The sequence below is a fragment of the Akebia trifoliata genome, chromosome 14 (genome assembly GCF_017979445.1).
Source record: "Akebia trifoliata isolate Shusen 1 chromosome 14, ASM1797944v1, whole genome shotgun sequence".
NCBI lineage: Eukaryota > Viridiplantae > Streptophyta > Magnoliopsida > Ranunculales > Lardizabalaceae > Akebia > Akebia trifoliata.
Window position 1 is genome coordinate 10,529,447 of NC_141388.1, and position 18,017 is coordinate 10,547,463.

The 18,017-nt window shown below is 36.9% G+C and overlaps 2 protein-coding genes across 3 annotated transcripts; one reads left to right on the forward strand and one right to left on the reverse strand.

Annotated features, from left to right (window-relative positions):
* Positions 1 to 3,837: 3,837 nt before the first annotated feature.
* Positions 3,838 to 10,442, forward strand: LOC147386194 (zinc finger CCCH domain-containing protein 40-like). The gene is made up of 4 exons (XM_086423973.1): positions 3,838 to 4,097; positions 4,515 to 4,784; positions 5,730 to 5,953; positions 9,454 to 10,442. The coding sequence occupies exons 1-4, from the start codon at positions 3,993 to 3,995 to the stop codon at positions 10,295 to 10,297; spliced, it is 1,443 nt and encodes a 480-aa protein (XP_086280099.1). The 5' UTR covers positions 3,838 to 3,992; the 3' UTR covers positions 10,298 to 10,442.
* Positions 10,443 to 11,111: 669 nt separating this feature from the next.
* PHT4;2 (phosphate transporter 4;2) lies at positions 11,112 to 17,202 on the reverse strand. 2 transcript variants are annotated; one of them, XM_086423972.1, is made up of 9 exons: positions 16,633 to 16,855; positions 15,748 to 15,853; positions 14,176 to 14,402; positions 13,258 to 13,606; positions 13,110 to 13,154; positions 12,366 to 12,512; positions 11,994 to 12,131; positions 11,815 to 11,848; positions 11,112 to 11,722 (listed from the first exon to the last, which is right to left on the reverse strand). In XM_086423972.1, the coding sequence occupies exons 1-9, from the start codon at positions 16,716 to 16,718 to the stop codon at positions 11,550 to 11,552; spliced, it is 1,305 nt and encodes a 434-aa protein (XP_086280098.1). In that variant the 5' UTR covers positions 16,719 to 16,855; the 3' UTR covers positions 11,112 to 11,549. The 2 variants fall into 2 exon arrangements, with proteins under 2 accessions (XP_086280098.1, XP_086280097.1); XM_086423971.1 differs by lacking the exon at positions 15,748 to 15,853 and having other exon boundaries at positions 16,633 to 17,202.
* Between the last annotated feature and the right edge of the window lie 815 nt (positions 17,203 to 18,017).

Below are 18,017 nucleotides of genomic sequence, written 5' to 3' on the forward strand. Positions count from 1 at the left end.
TTGTAATTTTACAGTGTAAAGGGTTATATATATATATATATTATATATATATATATATATATATATATGGGGGGCGTTCAATGGCCAACTTTTTGGCAAACTTTTTGGCAAAACATTTTTCAAAACATGAGTTATAGGTTTTGGAATGGGCTGATTTTTGGTGAGGATGATCTCTACGATGAGGAGATCATCCTCACCAAAAATCAGCCCATTCCAAAACTTCTAACCCATGTTTACAAGCTGAAAAATCGTGGACCGTCCATTTTTTGTAAACTGTTTTTGATGGGGTTAGAAGTTTTGGAATGGGCTGATTTTTGGTGAGGATGATCTCCTCACCGTAGAGGTCATCCTCACCAAAAATCAGCCCATTCCAAAACCTCTAACCCATGTTTTGAAAAATGTTTTGCCAAAAAGTTTGCTAAAAAGTTTGCCCTTGAACGCTACCCTATATATATATATATATATATATAATTTAAAACTAAGCCGATTTTGGAGATAACATAATATAAAATGTTAATCATACATAAATCATAATTTTTTTTGATACACATGCTGCCTATTAATTCAAAATAAATGGAAAAGCCTCCATCATTCACCACCACTGATTTTTCCAATGTGCACCCCTCCCCCTTCCTTTTGATGACAATTGTCTAGACTAGTAGGCCCGACTAACAGGGCGAGGCAACTAGCCTCTTATACCACCATATCTCACCCAAATCCCCTGCGTACATGTAATACCCTTATATACTAGGTAAGCTGGAATAAATCCTCGTGGGAGGCTAACGAGGGGGTTTGAACTCAAGACCTCTCCTTTTTTGTTGACAATTGTCTACACTTTCTAAATTATTTCTTGTCAATATGAGATTTCCTTCTTCCAAACTGATCCCTTGACCATTGTGTTCTTTCATGAGAGACTAACAAAATGACCATAATAACTCCATCTTCAATTTTTTTTTCCTTGATTTTTTTTCCCATTACCATTCCATCTTTAACATTGAGTTTCAGTAAGAAAATGCCAATTGTTTTGTATATTATTTGAGTAATTACTTGATTTTCTCCATTAATTGGATCAATGACAAGAAATAAATGGAGTTTCATCTTAGATGACTTTACCAAGAAGAAAAAATACAAATAAAAAAGGAGGATAAAAGTGGGATTTTAGGTTGGGTTAGGGATCAGGAATCTTCTGGGGAAATGGTTAAGTTATGAGTCTCAAAAAGTAAGGTGTTCTAGTTATTTTGTTAAGTAGTCTCTCATAGATGACCATGGTTAAGGTGATATTATTATTAACATATACACCTCTTAGTTTTAGTAGATATAAAGGAAATTATGGGTTACCTCTATCAACTCTACCCTACAGCTCCAATGAATGGCTCCTTGCTCCTTCCGTTGTTTGGGAAAACCAATGTGATACCTGTCAAAAATCTCCAATGATCAAGTTAGATTTGCAGAAGAAAAGATTGACTAGTCTCTTAGCTTGTCCGAGGGAGAAGAAGATCCCTTTGCTCTTGATCTCTCTCCCTTTTATAGGGTTTCCCCCAAGATAAGGATTTCCTCTTCGACTCTTTCTAATTTGATATTCGATCATGGAAAATCCCATGATCCAAGGAAACTCAACTGAATTAGGAATTTCAATCAAATTAGGGTCATTCCTTTTTAAGTTCCTGGATCCTTGGGATTTCTCCTTATCCCTTGGAGGTCAAAGTGTAGATCGGGATCTGTGTAGATCTACTAATTCTATCCTTGGGTACCACCTTCATGGAGTCTTGTATCTTTCTCTTGCTTTTTTACCTTAGTTGGGATCTACTACAACTTTTATCCTCTACAGTAAATATTTGAGATACCGCTATGCTTTCAAATTGATGATGTGCACTCTAGCCTAGGTCTTCTTTAGTCAAAAATTATAGATTTTTGTCATCTTTTTGAGAATCTACTTAACCTCATTTTTAATCCATCATTTTATACCTTGCCTTAACTTTTTTTAATAGAAAATCCTTGATTTTTCTATCCAAAATTTTAATCTTTTACTTCTCCGAAGGTCAGATCTTGTTCTTGAGATATAAAAGATTAAGTAGATAAAATTTTATTGTTTAAGATGAAAATAAAAACATTTTACCCAAGAGGTTAAAGATGATTTGCATTAGAAAGAAAAATCAAGGGTTTTTTTTACTACATGTTGAATAAGGTTGGCAATACCTTGAGGGGTTGGCTCAATGGCAATTTCGGACCGATAAGTGGTTAATGGTCGTAGATTATGTGTTTGATACCTAGTATAAGCATTAATTTCTCAGGGGCCACCTATGAAAGTGCACCTCACGGGTGTTGTGCATGCCCCGAGACCAGTCTTTGGACAAGACCTGGTCTATGGACTGGGCAAAGCCTAGATACATGCCCGATCCATTGTCCAATAAGTCAAGTGAAGTATATGTCTGTATCCATGTATGTTCTCAACTTGCAGTCCAATTTTTTGAAGGGTATTTGTATCCAACTTAAAAAGACTTTCGAAGGTTAGGTGAAGTATATGTCTGTATCCATATATGTTCTCGACTTCGAGTCCAATTTTTTGAAGGGTATTTGTATCCAACTTTAAAAAAAAAGACTTTCAAAGGATATCTATATTCGACTTACACTCAAATTTCATGTGAATATCTATATCAAATATATAGACCTCATTGTGAGATTATGGAGGATCCCCTTTTTGTGTTTTATATACCTCCCTATGAAGTTACCATATTCAACTCTGGTAAACAAGTAATCCTGATCAGATATGATGCATATTCAAATATGACCCTAAAAAACTTTTGGATAAAATAATTACATGGAATTTTACCTGAATTCTTAATGAAAAAATGTAACCATTTGTTAAAAATTCGACTCGGATTATTATTTCAGATCTCATCTGAGTTCGAGAAGACTTGCTCGAGTCATCTTGGTACCTTTCAAGAATGATACAGATATCCAACGTGAATCATACCATACATAGTATTGTGTGACAACTTAGTTGACTTGGGATATATTTTGAAAATCTTGATCGAATTAGTAAAACTAAATCGAGTTTTTCAAAATTTTGTATTTCTTGAATAAAGGGATTAAATCTTTATAATTTTATTCAAATAAAAATATGACCATGTGGCTAAGCAACTTCTAATTTATCTTATTTTATAATAAAAAAAATTATTATTATTTACATATAGGAGTATGCTATTAAATAATTATAATCTAGAGTAATGCATGTCATCACTTTGAAAAGATATAAAGGATAAGAATGTCAATGAATCGGTTCCTAAAGTGCTTAGAAGCATAACCATTTAATTTTTTGGATTCTAGCTCTTATTAGTTTCGATTCTAAGATAAATGGAACTGGAACTACTAAGAAACACAAGTACCAATTCGTTCCGATTCTAATGAGAAAAATATTTCAAATCACTATTAAAAAAAATTCATTTTAAAAAATTAGCATAGATTATCTATAAAATATCAACTTAGTTTTATTAGTTCTACTAAAGATATAAATTAACTATTTATTCAGAATTATCTTATATACAAGTATAAATTTTTAGTAGAGGTGGTTCATATCAGACTCTAATGCATAGTTTATATTTATAAAAAAAAAATTTTGAAGATGTTAATGCCGCAGGTATTGATTTTCATACTCAATCGGCTCCCTGACGTGGGGTGCGCTAGATCCATAGACTTTATGCCTCGGGATACACAAACTCACATCTCCATAAATATGTGCATTTGCGTATATGGGGATGTGCGGTTTTGTATCCCGAGGCATTCTGGCACACGCTAGACCCTACTAAAAATTTTGTCAAAACGTGCGCACCGAAATATATTCCGCGCTCTCTCTTTCTCTCTCTCATCCAGGATAAGCTCTCAACCCTCATCTTTGCACACTCGTTAGGGTTTGAATCGAAGCAACTCTACGAAGGACTCAACCAAGGAAGGCGAAGCAGAGCTTCAGAAGATCTTTTAGGGCAAAACCTGCAATGGCACATAGGTTGTTAAGAGATCTAGAGGCCGATGGATGGGAACGCTCAGATTTCCCCATAATATGCGAATCTTGTCTCGGAGACAATCCATACGTTCGAATGGTAAGTAGTTCTCCACAAATTCCTTCTCTTTTTAGATTGAATTGCAAAATTTTTATTGCAGAACTCGGTTTTTGTTCAAGTTTAGGAACCCTAGATCTCAAATTCGATCCAAATGGTATGGTATTGCTTGAATTCCGCTATTTTTATTGGCCAAAAAACATGTTTTTGGTTTATATGCAAATAAGCCCTACTTTTTTTTTCCTTTGAAATCATTATTTTTCTATTAAAATTATTCTTTATTTGTAAACCTAATAGGATGAATGAATAACCTGATGATTTTATTGTAATCTAGGATTTCTATTACTACTAGTGAGCTAACCCTAATTGGCTCAAGCTACGTTAGTTCCTGCAGATAGACAATTATAATTGCTGTGAAATTTTTTTATTATCAAAGGTTATATTTGATATAATTTGCAGACAAAAGCGGATTATGATAAGGAATGCAAGATCTGTACGCGGCCCTTCACAGTTTTCAGGTGGAGACCGGGTCGTGATGCAAGATTTAAGAAAACGGAGGTTTGTCAGACTTGTAGTAAGCTGAAAAATGTGTGTCAAGTATGCCTCTTGGATCTCGAGTATGGGTTGCCAGTGCAGGTTCGAGATACTGCATTGTCGATCAATTCAAATGATGCCATCCCAAAGAGTGACGTGAATAGGGAATTCTTTGCAGAGGAGCATGACCGTAGAGTATGTTGATTTATATTCTCACCTTTTACTCCTCCTCTATGTGGATTTTAATCTTATAAAGGTAGACCCTTTTTAGTTGGAGTAATAATTTCGATTTGTTTTCTAATTTGCAATTTCACCTATGTTAGATTCTTAGGTCTTCTAAGGCTGTTGTTTAATGAATATCAAATTTTCCTCGAATGGGGAGAGGATTCTATGGAAGCTCATGTCCTTTGTAGTTTGTTGGGGCTATGGAAGGAGAGGAATGGGAGGATCTTTGAAGGGAAGGAGCAATCTTTGTAGGATATTATAATTAGCATATTGTGTTTTTGTTCTATTGGTGTAGATATAAGGCCTTTAGAAAAATCCTTATTTCAGGACCCCCTCTTCAGATGGGATTTTTCTTGTCAAGACAATGGCTAATTTGGTTACATTTTTCTCTCAGGAATTTATCCTGGACTCCCATTAATAAAATTTCTCACTTTTATCATATATATATATATGAAGACATGTCATGGGACAAAGTGGAGTGGTGGAATAGGATCATTTGGCCGATACCAAATCCTTGGGATAAGGCTTTGATAATGATGACCAATTATGTCATGTATTCTATTGTCCATGGATGGTTTAAAGTGAGTGGGCAAAGCCATATGCTATTAACTTATGATAGTACTGCTTCCGTTACCGACCAAGAATAGTTAAGCTGTCTAATATCATGTATTCCTATTTTTGTTTTACTTTCCTTTTAGAAACCCCAGAAAAACTAAGATTATGTGGGAAGTTCACTTTCTAGAAAAAAAAAAAATACAAGGTTTGCTTATGAACAAGAAGTTGATTTTGGGTTGTGTAAGATACTTGTATTTCTTAGGTGTACTTTGTAAATAGTTTTTGAATGTATATGGTCATGAATTGTCTATTTTGTATGTTTGTTTATGCTTATTAAATCTAGTCATTGTTTTTTTACAGGCTAGAGCTGGTATTGACTATGAATCCTCATATGGAAAGGCACGCCCGAATGACACTATATTAAAGCTTCAAAGAACAACACCCTACTACAAAAGAAATAGAGCGCATGTTTGTAGTTTTTATATCCGAGGTGAATGCACAAGAGGTGCTGAATGTCCTTATCGGCATGAAATGCCCATTACTGGGGAATTATCTCAACAAAACATAAAGGATCGTTACTACGGGTATGTAAAACAGTCAATGAACTTCTTACCACTATTTGTTAGTATGTTGATGGTTATCATCTCATTGGAAGGTTCACTTAATTGGCACTCTGAATTTCTGAAATAAAAATTTCCAAAGCAAGAAATTTTAGTCCCATACCTCAGTTGGTTTGACACATTGCAAAACAACTTTGAGGTCGTGGTTCAAGTCCAGCTTGCCCATCAGGAAAATATTAGTATTCTGATTTTCTTAATATTTTTGTTTCATTGTATGGTCAGATAAAAACAAAATTCTCATTGATTGAGATGAGATCATTAAATTCTTAATTCCTCAAGATATAATGCTTAATCCTATTTTGGTAAGTGTAATAATTTCATTTAAAAAGAAAACAAGGAGAAGCAGCAAAGGTAAGTGTTACAAAGAGTATCCCATCTGAAAACGAAATCATGAAAAAAAATGCCCTTGAAATCCATGTTAAGCTTGGACCAAAAGTATAGCAAACCCAAATCTCTTACATCACAATGTGGGACGAACTTTCCATACTTTGGATTATTCCTCTCCTTCCAAAGACTTCAAGCCACAACAAAAAGAAGGATCGCCCAAAGGTGTCTTCTTCTAAGAGAAAAGATGTTGAAAGTCCACCCTTCTAAGAGAGAAGAGAAGGAGTATGGTAAAACCCAGTCTACCTGGAAACGAGACAACAAGGACATCCAAATGTAACGGGAAAAAGGGCAATGGATTAAGATATGATTCACAGATTCCTCATTACTTGTACATGAAGAGCAGAAGATTGGAGCAATTCAACCCCTAACAATTATGTTGTTCAAGGTAAGGATTCTACCTAATGAAGCAAGCCACACAAAAAACAAAAGCTTGGACGGAACGAGATTAGACCAAATGGCAGAAGCCAAGACAGAAGGTACAAAAGGCGAAAGTAAGCACTTGTAGAAAGAGCGAACCGAAAATCTCTTGTCTTTGGCCTTGAACCATTCTCGCATGTCCTTGTCATCCTCCCGACATCAAAAGAATTCAGATGATTAAGAAGAGATGTAACCTCCATTATCTTCCAATCATTAAAATTCCTCCTTAAACCCACATCCCAAGAAAGGGTGCTTTCGTTTCTAACCAGAGAATCCTTCACTGAGCAATTATTTTTCATAGAGCAAGCGTACAAAGAAGGGTATTTGGTTGACAAAAACATTGGACCACACTAAGTGTCTTCCCAAAATCTAACATTCTCCCCCGACCCCACTCTATATCTAGTCCATCTCTCGAAATGGTCTACGCTCTTAAGGATCCCCTTCCACACACTACAACCATAAGTGCCCCTAGCCTCACCCCTAAACCAACCAAACTTCTTCTCTGTGTACTTTTCCTTAACTACCCTCCTCCACAAACCACCCCCTCTCCTCCCCGAACCTCCAAAGTCACTTACCTAAGAATGTTTTATTAGTCAACTTCAATCCTCTAATGCACAAACCTCCTCCACTTCTAGTTCACAAGATGATACTTCCTGCCCCCATTTTTTTCATTCCACAAGAAATTCTTCAGAAGTCTTTCTAGGTGAATCTTCACAGATTTTGGCAAGGAGAAGAGAGAAAAAATAGATAGATATGCTAGAATAAGTACTTTTAATCAGGGTAACCTTACCTCTCTTTGATAAATATCTCGCCTTCCACATACTTAATCTCTTCTCCAACCTCTTGGCAACTTCATCCCAAATCCTCTTACTACTATAAGGTGCCCCTAGTGGTAATCCCAAATAAGACGTAGGAAGTGAATCATTGCGACACCCCAATGTGGCTGCCATCACCAGAAGATCAGGTACTACACACCCACCCCAAACGTCTTACTTTTCTACAAGTTAATACAGACTAGAAATTGCCTCAAAGCAACATAAAAGAACTCGCAACACTCTCACTTGCTCTCTCTAGTGATCACAATACACTAAGGTGTCATCAGTAAATTGGAGATGAGATATCCAAGGGCCCTCATTGCTCACTTTAAAGCATGTTAACCTCCTTATTTCGACTGCCCTATTGAAAAATGTCCCTAAAGCCTTTATAACGATAAAAAAAGGAAAGGGGACAATGGATCTCCTTGTCTCAAGCCCCTCGATCCCCTAGAAAAACCCGCCAGACTGCCTTTCACTAAGATTGAAAATGATACCGTCATGATACACTTCATAAGCCAACCTATACTGCTTAATCTTGTATTGATGTGAAATATGTGTTGGCATTTGTGTGGGTATCAAATGCTATCCAAATATATGCATACATCATTGAATGGGAGAACTTTATTGAACAAGCAGCGAGAAAGAAAAGAAAAGGAAAAAAGGGAAAAAATGCAAAATGATAGAGCAATGCTCATAAACTGTAGGGAACCGAGTTGGCTTTCTCATTAACACTCCACAAATCTCGAAACCTCTTCAGAGCTCAAGTTCTCAGATTGGAGATTCACCATCTACGGCAGGGAACTGAGCAAATAAACTAAAATACTTGCTAACTTGCAAATGGCACTTGCCTCCATCATTCTAGCACCTCAATAATTCTGGAATTAGAAGCCTTAATCTTACCTTCAATTCATTTGCATAAAACTTTGTGTAGATCATCATGGTCAAAAATTTTGGAGTAAGTGACACCATAATTCAACTTATGCAAACAATGTACTTATTTTCTCCATTTTGTCACTAAATCCTTATTTTCCACCCCATTGCTAGCTTTAAACTTCCAAGCCTGAAAAGTGTATCATTTGATGGAGCTGATTTATCACACTAGGAAGTGTGATGCGCTTAGATGTTTAGAAATCTTACATAGATACATAGGACCTTAGTAGGTAATTAAACTATTAGAGTATTACATGAAAACTAATTTTGAGTAATAATGAGGATAAAGGTGTAAAATGATATATTTTTTTGTAAATAGTAAGCAATGGTAATTGGTGGTCTCTAAGCTTTCGTACATATTCGCTTCTCTATTTTAATTAAATATTCAAAAACTCTCTGATAAAGATGGCTTTGAATGTATAGATTGGTGTTGTCTTGCTTAGGTTTATTTTACTATGTTTTTTTAACCCTTTTTATCCACAAAGCGGGTGAGTGTTTATAATTTATCTTTTTTGGATTAAAATTATTTATGATAGGATTTATTGTTGTGATTTCAATTGAAAATCAAGGTTTTTTTTTTTGGATGAGTAACATAGGCTTGAACGCTTGACCTCAAAGTTGCACTACAAGATGTAAACCGTAGATGATCAAAGATTTCATTGTTTATTTATTCATGGTAGTATGAGTGCATATTTATGTATGAAAATGTCTTCATGAATCAGGATTAAGATGGTGGATAAATTTTGAGTGAAATTGGACCCAGTTGTCTGCAGAGTGAAAAAATGTGAATTAATGGACCACGTGCAACACGCAACACACTGTTAATGATGTCCATTATACTTATTAAAAAAACATGTGAAATCCGAGTGAAATGTTGTGATTGCTCATCTCTATTTTTCTGCTCATTGTCTGCAGAGTGAATGATCCAGTTGCATTGAAGTTATTGAACAAGGCAGGTGAGATGCCATCATTGGCACCCCCTGATGATGAGAGCATCAAGACACTCTATGTTGGTGGGCTTGATGCCAGGATTACTGAACAGGACCTGAGGGACCACTTCTACGCTCATGGCGAGATAGAGTCGGTAAGGATGGTGCTTCAACGTGCATGTGCATTCGTAACCTACACAACTAGAGAGGCTTCTGAGAAGGCGGCTGAAGAGCTCTCAAATAAGCTAGTAATAAAGGGTCTGAGGCTGAAACTGTTGTGGGGGAAATCCCAGGCCCAGAAAGCAGAGTTAGAGAACCATGATGATGAGGCGGCGAGACAGCAAGCGCTGGCACATGGAGGAATGCTGCCAAGGGCGGTCGTATCCCAACAGCAGAACCAGCACCTCCAACCACCAGGAACTCATGACCAGCAGCAGCCACCACCTATGCACTACTTTAATATTCCGCCTCCGCCCCCACCCGAGCGAACCTTTTATCCATCGATGGATCCTCAAAGGATGGGTGCTGTTGTTCCTTCCCAGGAAGGATCGAGTGGTGGCCCGAGTGGGTCAGGTGAGACCAAATCTAGCTCGGAGAAACAACAAGGAGGGTTGCATTTCCCTTACCATGCTATGCCACCACCTCAGCAAGGTCACTACCCACAGTTCTACCCTCCATATGGTTATATGCCGCCGCCACCACCACCGCAGCATTATCAGCAGTATCCTCCTTTTCATTCTGCAATGCCTCCACCTCCACCACCCCCACAGCCGCCGTTGGCTGCACAGCAATATCAATCCCAACCCCAGGGACCACCATCTCAAAGCTAAGGCTTCTCTTTTTGTTGTTTGTCTTTGAAAAATTGGATGATCTGGTGAGGTGGCTTTGTAATTTTTAGTTGGATTTTGGATTATTTGTTGCTGTTTAACTTGTGGGTTCTTCTAAGATAAATCACGAAGGTATTATTTGGAGAAATGGTACAAACCACAGGGTTATATCTTAGTTAGCCATTTCTGTATATGGCACTATTTGGAGCAGTTTGTTTAAAATCTCAGTGAAAAAATATAGAACGAAACAGTGGAGGAATAGATTGATAAGGATGACACAATGGTTCTCTGACAAATGTTTCTGTTTGCAATTTCTTTGTTCTTAATCTAGGATTTTGTTCTTCACATTTCAACAAATGTAGGTGTTACTGAAGGGAAAAAGTCGAGACCATCGCTCTTTGGGATTGCAACATGGCACTTTATTTCTTGGTGTGCTCTTTATTTGCATCCTTGACAAGCAAAAGCAGAACATTTTAAGAAAGCACCCCTAGACTAGTGAAATTGAATTCTTATCTTCTAAACTTGGAGTTGAATTGTTTTAGCCTCAAAATTGGATTCATTAAAGCTAACACTCAAAGAAGAATGTTAGCTTTAATGAATTGCTCTGATGAAAATTAGAATTTCTGTGATTTCAATGATGGAAATTTGCAAGTTGGCAGTGATAGATGGTTCTGATGGAGATACACTGCCCGGCAAAACTTGTTATTTTCGTCTCTGCTCAAGATTTTGATAGTGTTTCATGCATGCAAATTAAGACATGGGTTTTTGGAGTTTAAGCTTAGTAAGGTTTTTGATGATAGCCAAACTATACAGGGTATTACCAGCACGAGGGCACAAAGCCAATCACTTATTTACTCTTCATTTTATCTAAATACATTTATTAAAATATTTGTTCAAAATAATAATGAAAAATAAATACATCACAAAGCTCCAATTCGTCCTACTCGTCTATCAAGACAATTTGATCAATGGCCACCTTTTTAATGTCCCATTGCCCAAAATATCATAGTGATAACAAATCAAATCCAAATTTTACACCTATCAATTAATCTTATAGTTTACCTATTTTCTTCACCGTTTGACACAATTTCATTTAATTTTTTCCGTGTCCCCTTATTTTAGCTCTTGAGCCTTTGATCAGACTGATTTGGGAGCAATAACTCGTCCATGGTGGTGACCCATATTGGTTAATAAATGGATGAATCAGCAGACCGTGCAAGGCCAGTGGTGTCTGGCATGAACCGAATTACATGTCTTAGTGGAAGACACGCTCTCCTGTGGCGTAGAGATTCCAAAAGATGGTGGTAATGAAGTATAGACCCGCTGTGACGGTTAGGAAAGCTTGGAATGATCCTAACCATTGAACGAAATAACCTGTACCAATTGTGCTGATTATCGCTGCTAACGTCCCAATCGAATTTGTGATCCCTGATTGATTAAAAGGAAAATAAATATGTAAAAAGTTCCGTAGGAATTTGTTTATACTAAATCTACCTGATAAGCAAGGTTCAATAACATACCATGTAGAAATCCTGCATATTGAGGAGCTATGTCCTGGTACAGAACAACAGAACAACAAGAAGATAATAAATATCAGATTTTCAAGAACCTCATCGTTAGTCAAACAACATTGAATGTGTGTTCATGATGTGCTGGCATATGAAGAGATCCAACAATCAGATAGCAGGAGAGAGCTTACTTGCATGTTGAGGAGGAAGCCAGCTTGGCTGAAAGAACTCAAACTCAGAGCTGTAGTCATGAGCAAGGCCGCAATTGTCGGTGTTTTTGCAAAATTCAAGCAGAGCAACGACACTCCAGGTCCAATGAAACCAATTGACTGTCACATTAGCATGTATGATAGATCAAAAAATGTGATTTTTTTTCCAGCCAAAAAATATAGTAATCTTTGTATGGTAGAAGTTTGGGGCCATATACAGCATTGTGCTAAAAATCTCCTAAAGTGACTAGGTAAAGTTGGGTTCCCTATATGGTGATATCTGTGCCATGTGTCGTAGCATCAATGTAAGTGATCAGACGGACTTCGCTCAGACAAGAGTCATAATAGAGTTACCTGCATGATCTTCCGTACACGGGTGATAGAGTAGCCAGCCTTGATCAATGAATCTGAGGCAGCACCTGCAATGTAACCTGAAATCGCCATCATTCCCCAAGGGATGGCACTGAACCAGGCAGCTTGTTTTAAGTTCACATTGAACACCTGTGTTAGCCATACAAAGACTTCATCAACACTTCTAGATTGCAAAAGTATGCCAGAGCTCACATGAAGCAACTCTTATTTCATTTCCCAAGTAAAATTCACAAATCAAGGAAAATGGAGGTCGAGCTGATCAACCCAAACACACCCCAAGATATTGCATAAAGCGACTCTGAACCTTAGGTTCTGTATGGATTATGGAAACCATGTAATATTTTCCTGAAAAATATTTCCTTATAAAGAATTTTTGTGGTATAGCATTTAGTACCCTACCCTCCTAACAGTAAAAAAAAAATTTTAAGGAAAAGATTCCCTATGAAAATTTTCAAAGCTTTCATGCATGGCCTTAAGTTAGTCATAGTTCAATATTCAGTCCAACTAGATGATCCTTATTGGACCTTATACATTTAATCAATGGTGTGGGAAGAAGTTCATCAGATGGTCAGACAACAATTGTTGGAAGATTCAGCTAAATGAACGAGTACCACACATGTCACATGGACGGCAGATGGGTAACGAATATCAAGTATGATGTTGCATAGTAATACAAAAAACAAGTCTATAGGATCAAAGAAAACAAATATGTCTTGAAGGACTCACAGTCTTGAAGTAAACAGGCATCCATGAGAGAAGAACAAAGTACCCCTGCAAGTTAGATGAGGTTTGAGATTCTTGAAACAACATAAACAACTCAATAGTAGTAATGATAGCAAGAATATAAGTATTTCAATTTGCTTTAAAATTTTACCCAATTGTTGGTTGCATTAGCAAAGACAATTGCCCATGTGGGCAATTTTGAGAATAGAAGACGTAGAGGAGGAAGCTTTCCATTGCTCGTCGGAGCATCAGTTTTTCCAGCTTGAATCAAACACAACTCTGCATTACTAATTAGACGACTTTCTCGTGGATCATTAGTGATCCCATATACCCATAAAGTTAGCCATAGGAATCCAAGGGAAGAGAAGAGAGCAAATGGTCCAGCTATTCCAACCGTCGACATCATAATAGGGGTTAATAGGAAGCTTATAACATTTCCAAGATGAAATCCAGCCATGGAAATTCCAACTGCACTTGCTCGTTCATGGCATGGAAACCACCTAATAGTAAAGAAAACATGAGAGAAATTTTAATATTAGCACGATTAATCCATTAAGTGCAAATTTTGTCTCTACATGTTAATCTATCCCAACCCTCAATGTTATAAAGATTACTCAGTGGTATCAATTGTTGAGTGTATATTTTCCTCCATTCTCAGGTGTGTCATACCCCAGTTAAGCCCCGTGACCCTCTTATTTTCATATTTCTTCCCCTCTCTAACAGATTGGTCTTTTAGAATAGTTGGTTGGTTAACATGGTATCAAAGCGCTAGGTTCGTATAGATTATGGGTTTGATTCTTTCCACCCTTATGGGTGAGGGGAGTGTTGAGTGTATATTTTCCTCCACTCTCGGGTGTGTCATACCCTAATTAAGCCTCGTGACACTCGTATATCCATAGTTCTCCCCCACTCTAACAGATCAATCTTTTGGAGTAGTTGGTTGGTTAACATCAATGACCATAAACATATGATCTATTTTGTGCAATTGAGGTACATCCTTGGGGTCTCTCAGAGGAGGAAGATAGATAACTTTTTGTTCAATTAGTATCTACAGGGAAGGGAAGTTTACCTCGATAAGAGAGTGCTCATGGAAGGCAGGGCGACACCTTCAGCTAGTCCAAAGAGTGCACGGACGGCCAAAAGCATTGCAGTGGAGTGGTCAGCAGCCCATGGCGTAAGAAGTGTAGCCAAGGACCATATAGCTACACCCCATGCCAAAACTTTCTTACCACCATATTTATCTGCCAAGGCACCTCCAACCACCGATGAAAATATGTATCCCCATAGAAATGACGACTGCACACATGAAATCACCCTAATTTTATTTGTAGAGCAGATCAAGATTTTATATGTAACTGACTTTGCAAACAAACAATAAGCAATCGATCTGAGCATTGGGTAGTAAAAACCATGCACTTAAAAATAAAAGTACATTAATGATTACTGCAGTATATGAAATCATCGTCATCAATGCTATATCCAAAAAAAATCCTAGAAAGTCTCATTCTTCCATTCAATTACATGTAAAGCCTTGTCTCTTTCAATTCAAATGTACTCGTATCTACTGTCACTATCTCAATTTACATTCCTTTTGTCTTCCTCATGCTTCTTGAGGCTAATAGACCATAATAAACTTTTATTGCATATGACCAAATCGTTTCAATGGACTTTCTTTTAATTTATATATATGAAAGTTAATATTTAACTATGCATTTAATTCCATTATGCACCCAAATTAATACGGATGAGACTGAACTTTAAAACTGATGTGAGAGAGCTAATGCGTGCCGAGGCTCAGGTTCCAGTATCTCAACCAAACCCGGGTCCAAATCCAAAACCAAAACTGTTTTTGATTCACTTGAATTACTATAGGTGAAACACCTTATTGCCAATGAAGTCCTTACCAAAACTAGGACTGCCAATGGACTGAGCCAGACCATTAATAAACAGATGCTAATTGGACCTAAAAATCCTAGCCCAAACCCACCTTTCTAATGGTCATGCTGGCCAAATAAGAATCACCTCTATCCAAGCCTGGCCCAGCCCACAATTATCAGGCCCAGCTTGACAGTTTAAATGGACAGAAGGACCATTTAGAGCCTTTACTGAGGTCTTCACTTGAACCATGTGGACTGCCATGTTGGTCCAAATTACCCCTCATCCCTCTAGATTTTGTGGTCAACATTGGGTTAAATTTTTTTTTTATTTTGGGCCAAATCTTGATTTTAAAAATAACGGCTACTGATCTCCCAAATTTAAAATTTAAATCCAACCATGAAAAAATTTCTTTTTTTGAAAATTTTCTAATGAACCCACAAAATTATCTCTACATCTATGAGATACCCAATCGTGGTTTTTAGCTACACATGCATACATATAGAAGATCCTTCAAGCCATATAATCCCTTTGGTCACTACAAGAGATAACCATGTTTTCAAACCGATCACATGCCCATCTTGATCGAATCATTTAGGGTATATCTGAATCACCACCAGATAAAATTATAATATAAACATGAATTGAGCCCACCCCACCCCACCCAAACAATTAAACGGGCCTAGCAACACGTCAACTGGCCCAGGCCAGGCCGAGCCTCGGTCTATTTATAGTCCAATTAAAACCGACTGGGTCAAAGTCAAACCCAGGTTGTTCTATTTGGGTTTATCTCGTCTTCTAAGTTCCGCGTCCCACGTATTGCACGACATGGTGTTAGGTTGAAGTGTCGAACGTACACACGTTCCGAAACCCTACCAAACAACAAAACCAACCAAACGTCACGTGGCAGCTGACGGATAAGATTACATAGTCATCCTTACCTAACCAATGGTACCCATCTGAGTAAGGTCTAACCTTACTAACTTAGTAAGATTTCAAATCTTACTAAGAATCGCTGAGCTAACCTTGTATCAGCCAAAAACATGATCCTATCTCACAGGATGAATAAAATTCTATAAATTAAAAAAAAAATCTTAAAATTTTTTTATTTTATACAGTAAAATTTTAAATTTGGGAGTTCGGTTGTCATTCATTTTCAAAACTTGGACCAACTTAGATTATTTTTTTGAATTTGATAATTCATTTCATTTCAAGCTCAACAACCCTTTCGTCTCCGTTTGTGTTACCTTTTCGGGTTTGGAGCTCACCTAATCTTAAAAATTCTATTGCCACACCAACTTTTACTTACCAATAAAGTTAGATTAAATAAATAGTTTATGACAGTAAATGTCCTGTTATACATCAGGTTAATTACTAGCCTCCCCTGTTTCACCTTTTCGAGTCTCGAGGTCACATAATTTTTAAAATTATATTGCCACACCAACTTTTACTTACCATACACCAATCATTTTGAAATTATACAGCTTTTTACATGTGGATTGATGTGTTATATGTAAAAGTTGGTTGGTGTGTTAATTAATAGCCGCCCTAAAAAAAACATTTCACGCGGAAATAATCTTCCAAATCTACAAAATCGAAAAAAAAAAAAAAACAGAATTTCGATCGATCGATCGAGAGAGAGTAGAAGTACCTGAACGATACCCAAGAAGGAACTGCTCCAACCATGAGTAGCAGCGAGAGGAACAATGGCGACAGACATAACAACTCTGTCCGCATTACAAAGACACATCACGAAAGCCACCAGACACACCACTTTAAACCTCTCTGGAACTACAAATCCACGTTCGTCTCCACCTATCAACAATCCTCTCTCTACTCTCTCCGCTCTACAACTTATGATCCCCGCTCTTTTCTCTTTCTTCATCTCTTCTTTCCTCAATCTCGTCAGATCCCCTTTTTGAACATGATTCCTCCCTTTGATTGTTGCTTTTGAAGGGATTTCAGATTGAAATCTTTGATGGATTCTTCTAAAACTAATCAAATTCAACCTAGAACTCGAAGAAGAGAAAGAAGAACGTAGGAGAGAAGTGGATCGAATTGGGGAGGCCACCTCCATGGCAGTAGCTCTGAAAGAATTTGGAGATCAAAGAGGCGTGAGGGTATAAATGTGTAAAAATATTTATTTATATAGTAGTGTTGGTGGTTTGGACTATCAAATATTATAGGAGAAGGGCAGGAGAAAGAGTGGTTTGGTATCAGGGGTTGGTGGTGGTGGGGAGGCTTTAATTGGAAAGAGAGCTTCTACCGCCGCACCAACTTTTGCTAACGCCATTCCAATTCATATGTAAACCACCAAAAATTAGAAACACATATTGGAGTGACGTCAGCAAAAGTCGGTGTGACAAAAGAACCTCACTTTAAAAAAGGAAAGAGGTGGGTCAATGGTGGGACTCGGGAGAGGTATATACGTCATACAATAGGGTTTTGTTATAATGTGAAGGTCTGTTATATACAAAAAGAAATCTCATTGGAACCGAATCAACCCAAACCGAAACAAAGTAGGTTTGGTTCGGTTCAATTTCATTAATTTATTTATAAAAAAATTATTAATTTATATCTTAATTCTTAAAATAATTTATAATAATAATTATATAAATATATATTTATTTATTACATAAGAATTTGATTATCAATTTGATTTAATTTTATATAAGTTTGATTTTAGACTTGAATCAAATTGATTGATTTTTCATTCTTGTAAATCGAAATCGAACCGTTATCAATTTGAATCAGACCAAGTTGCACCCCTATTAAATACACTTTGCATATAAGCATTTGAGGGGTATTTCTGGTAAAAATACTTTTTTTTGAAGATATTTTAATAAAAATTATCAGTTTAAAATGTATTTAATGCATCTAAACGTGTGCGGTGTGCCCTTGGAACACATGTTAACGATGCCCCCCATAAAATATTTGTTTGGAAGTAGACGACTACTTGGCAACACGCATGTAAGGTCTTGGAAGATGGTACACCAACCCTCATTTCTACTAGAATGCCTATGATGACTTTTTCTT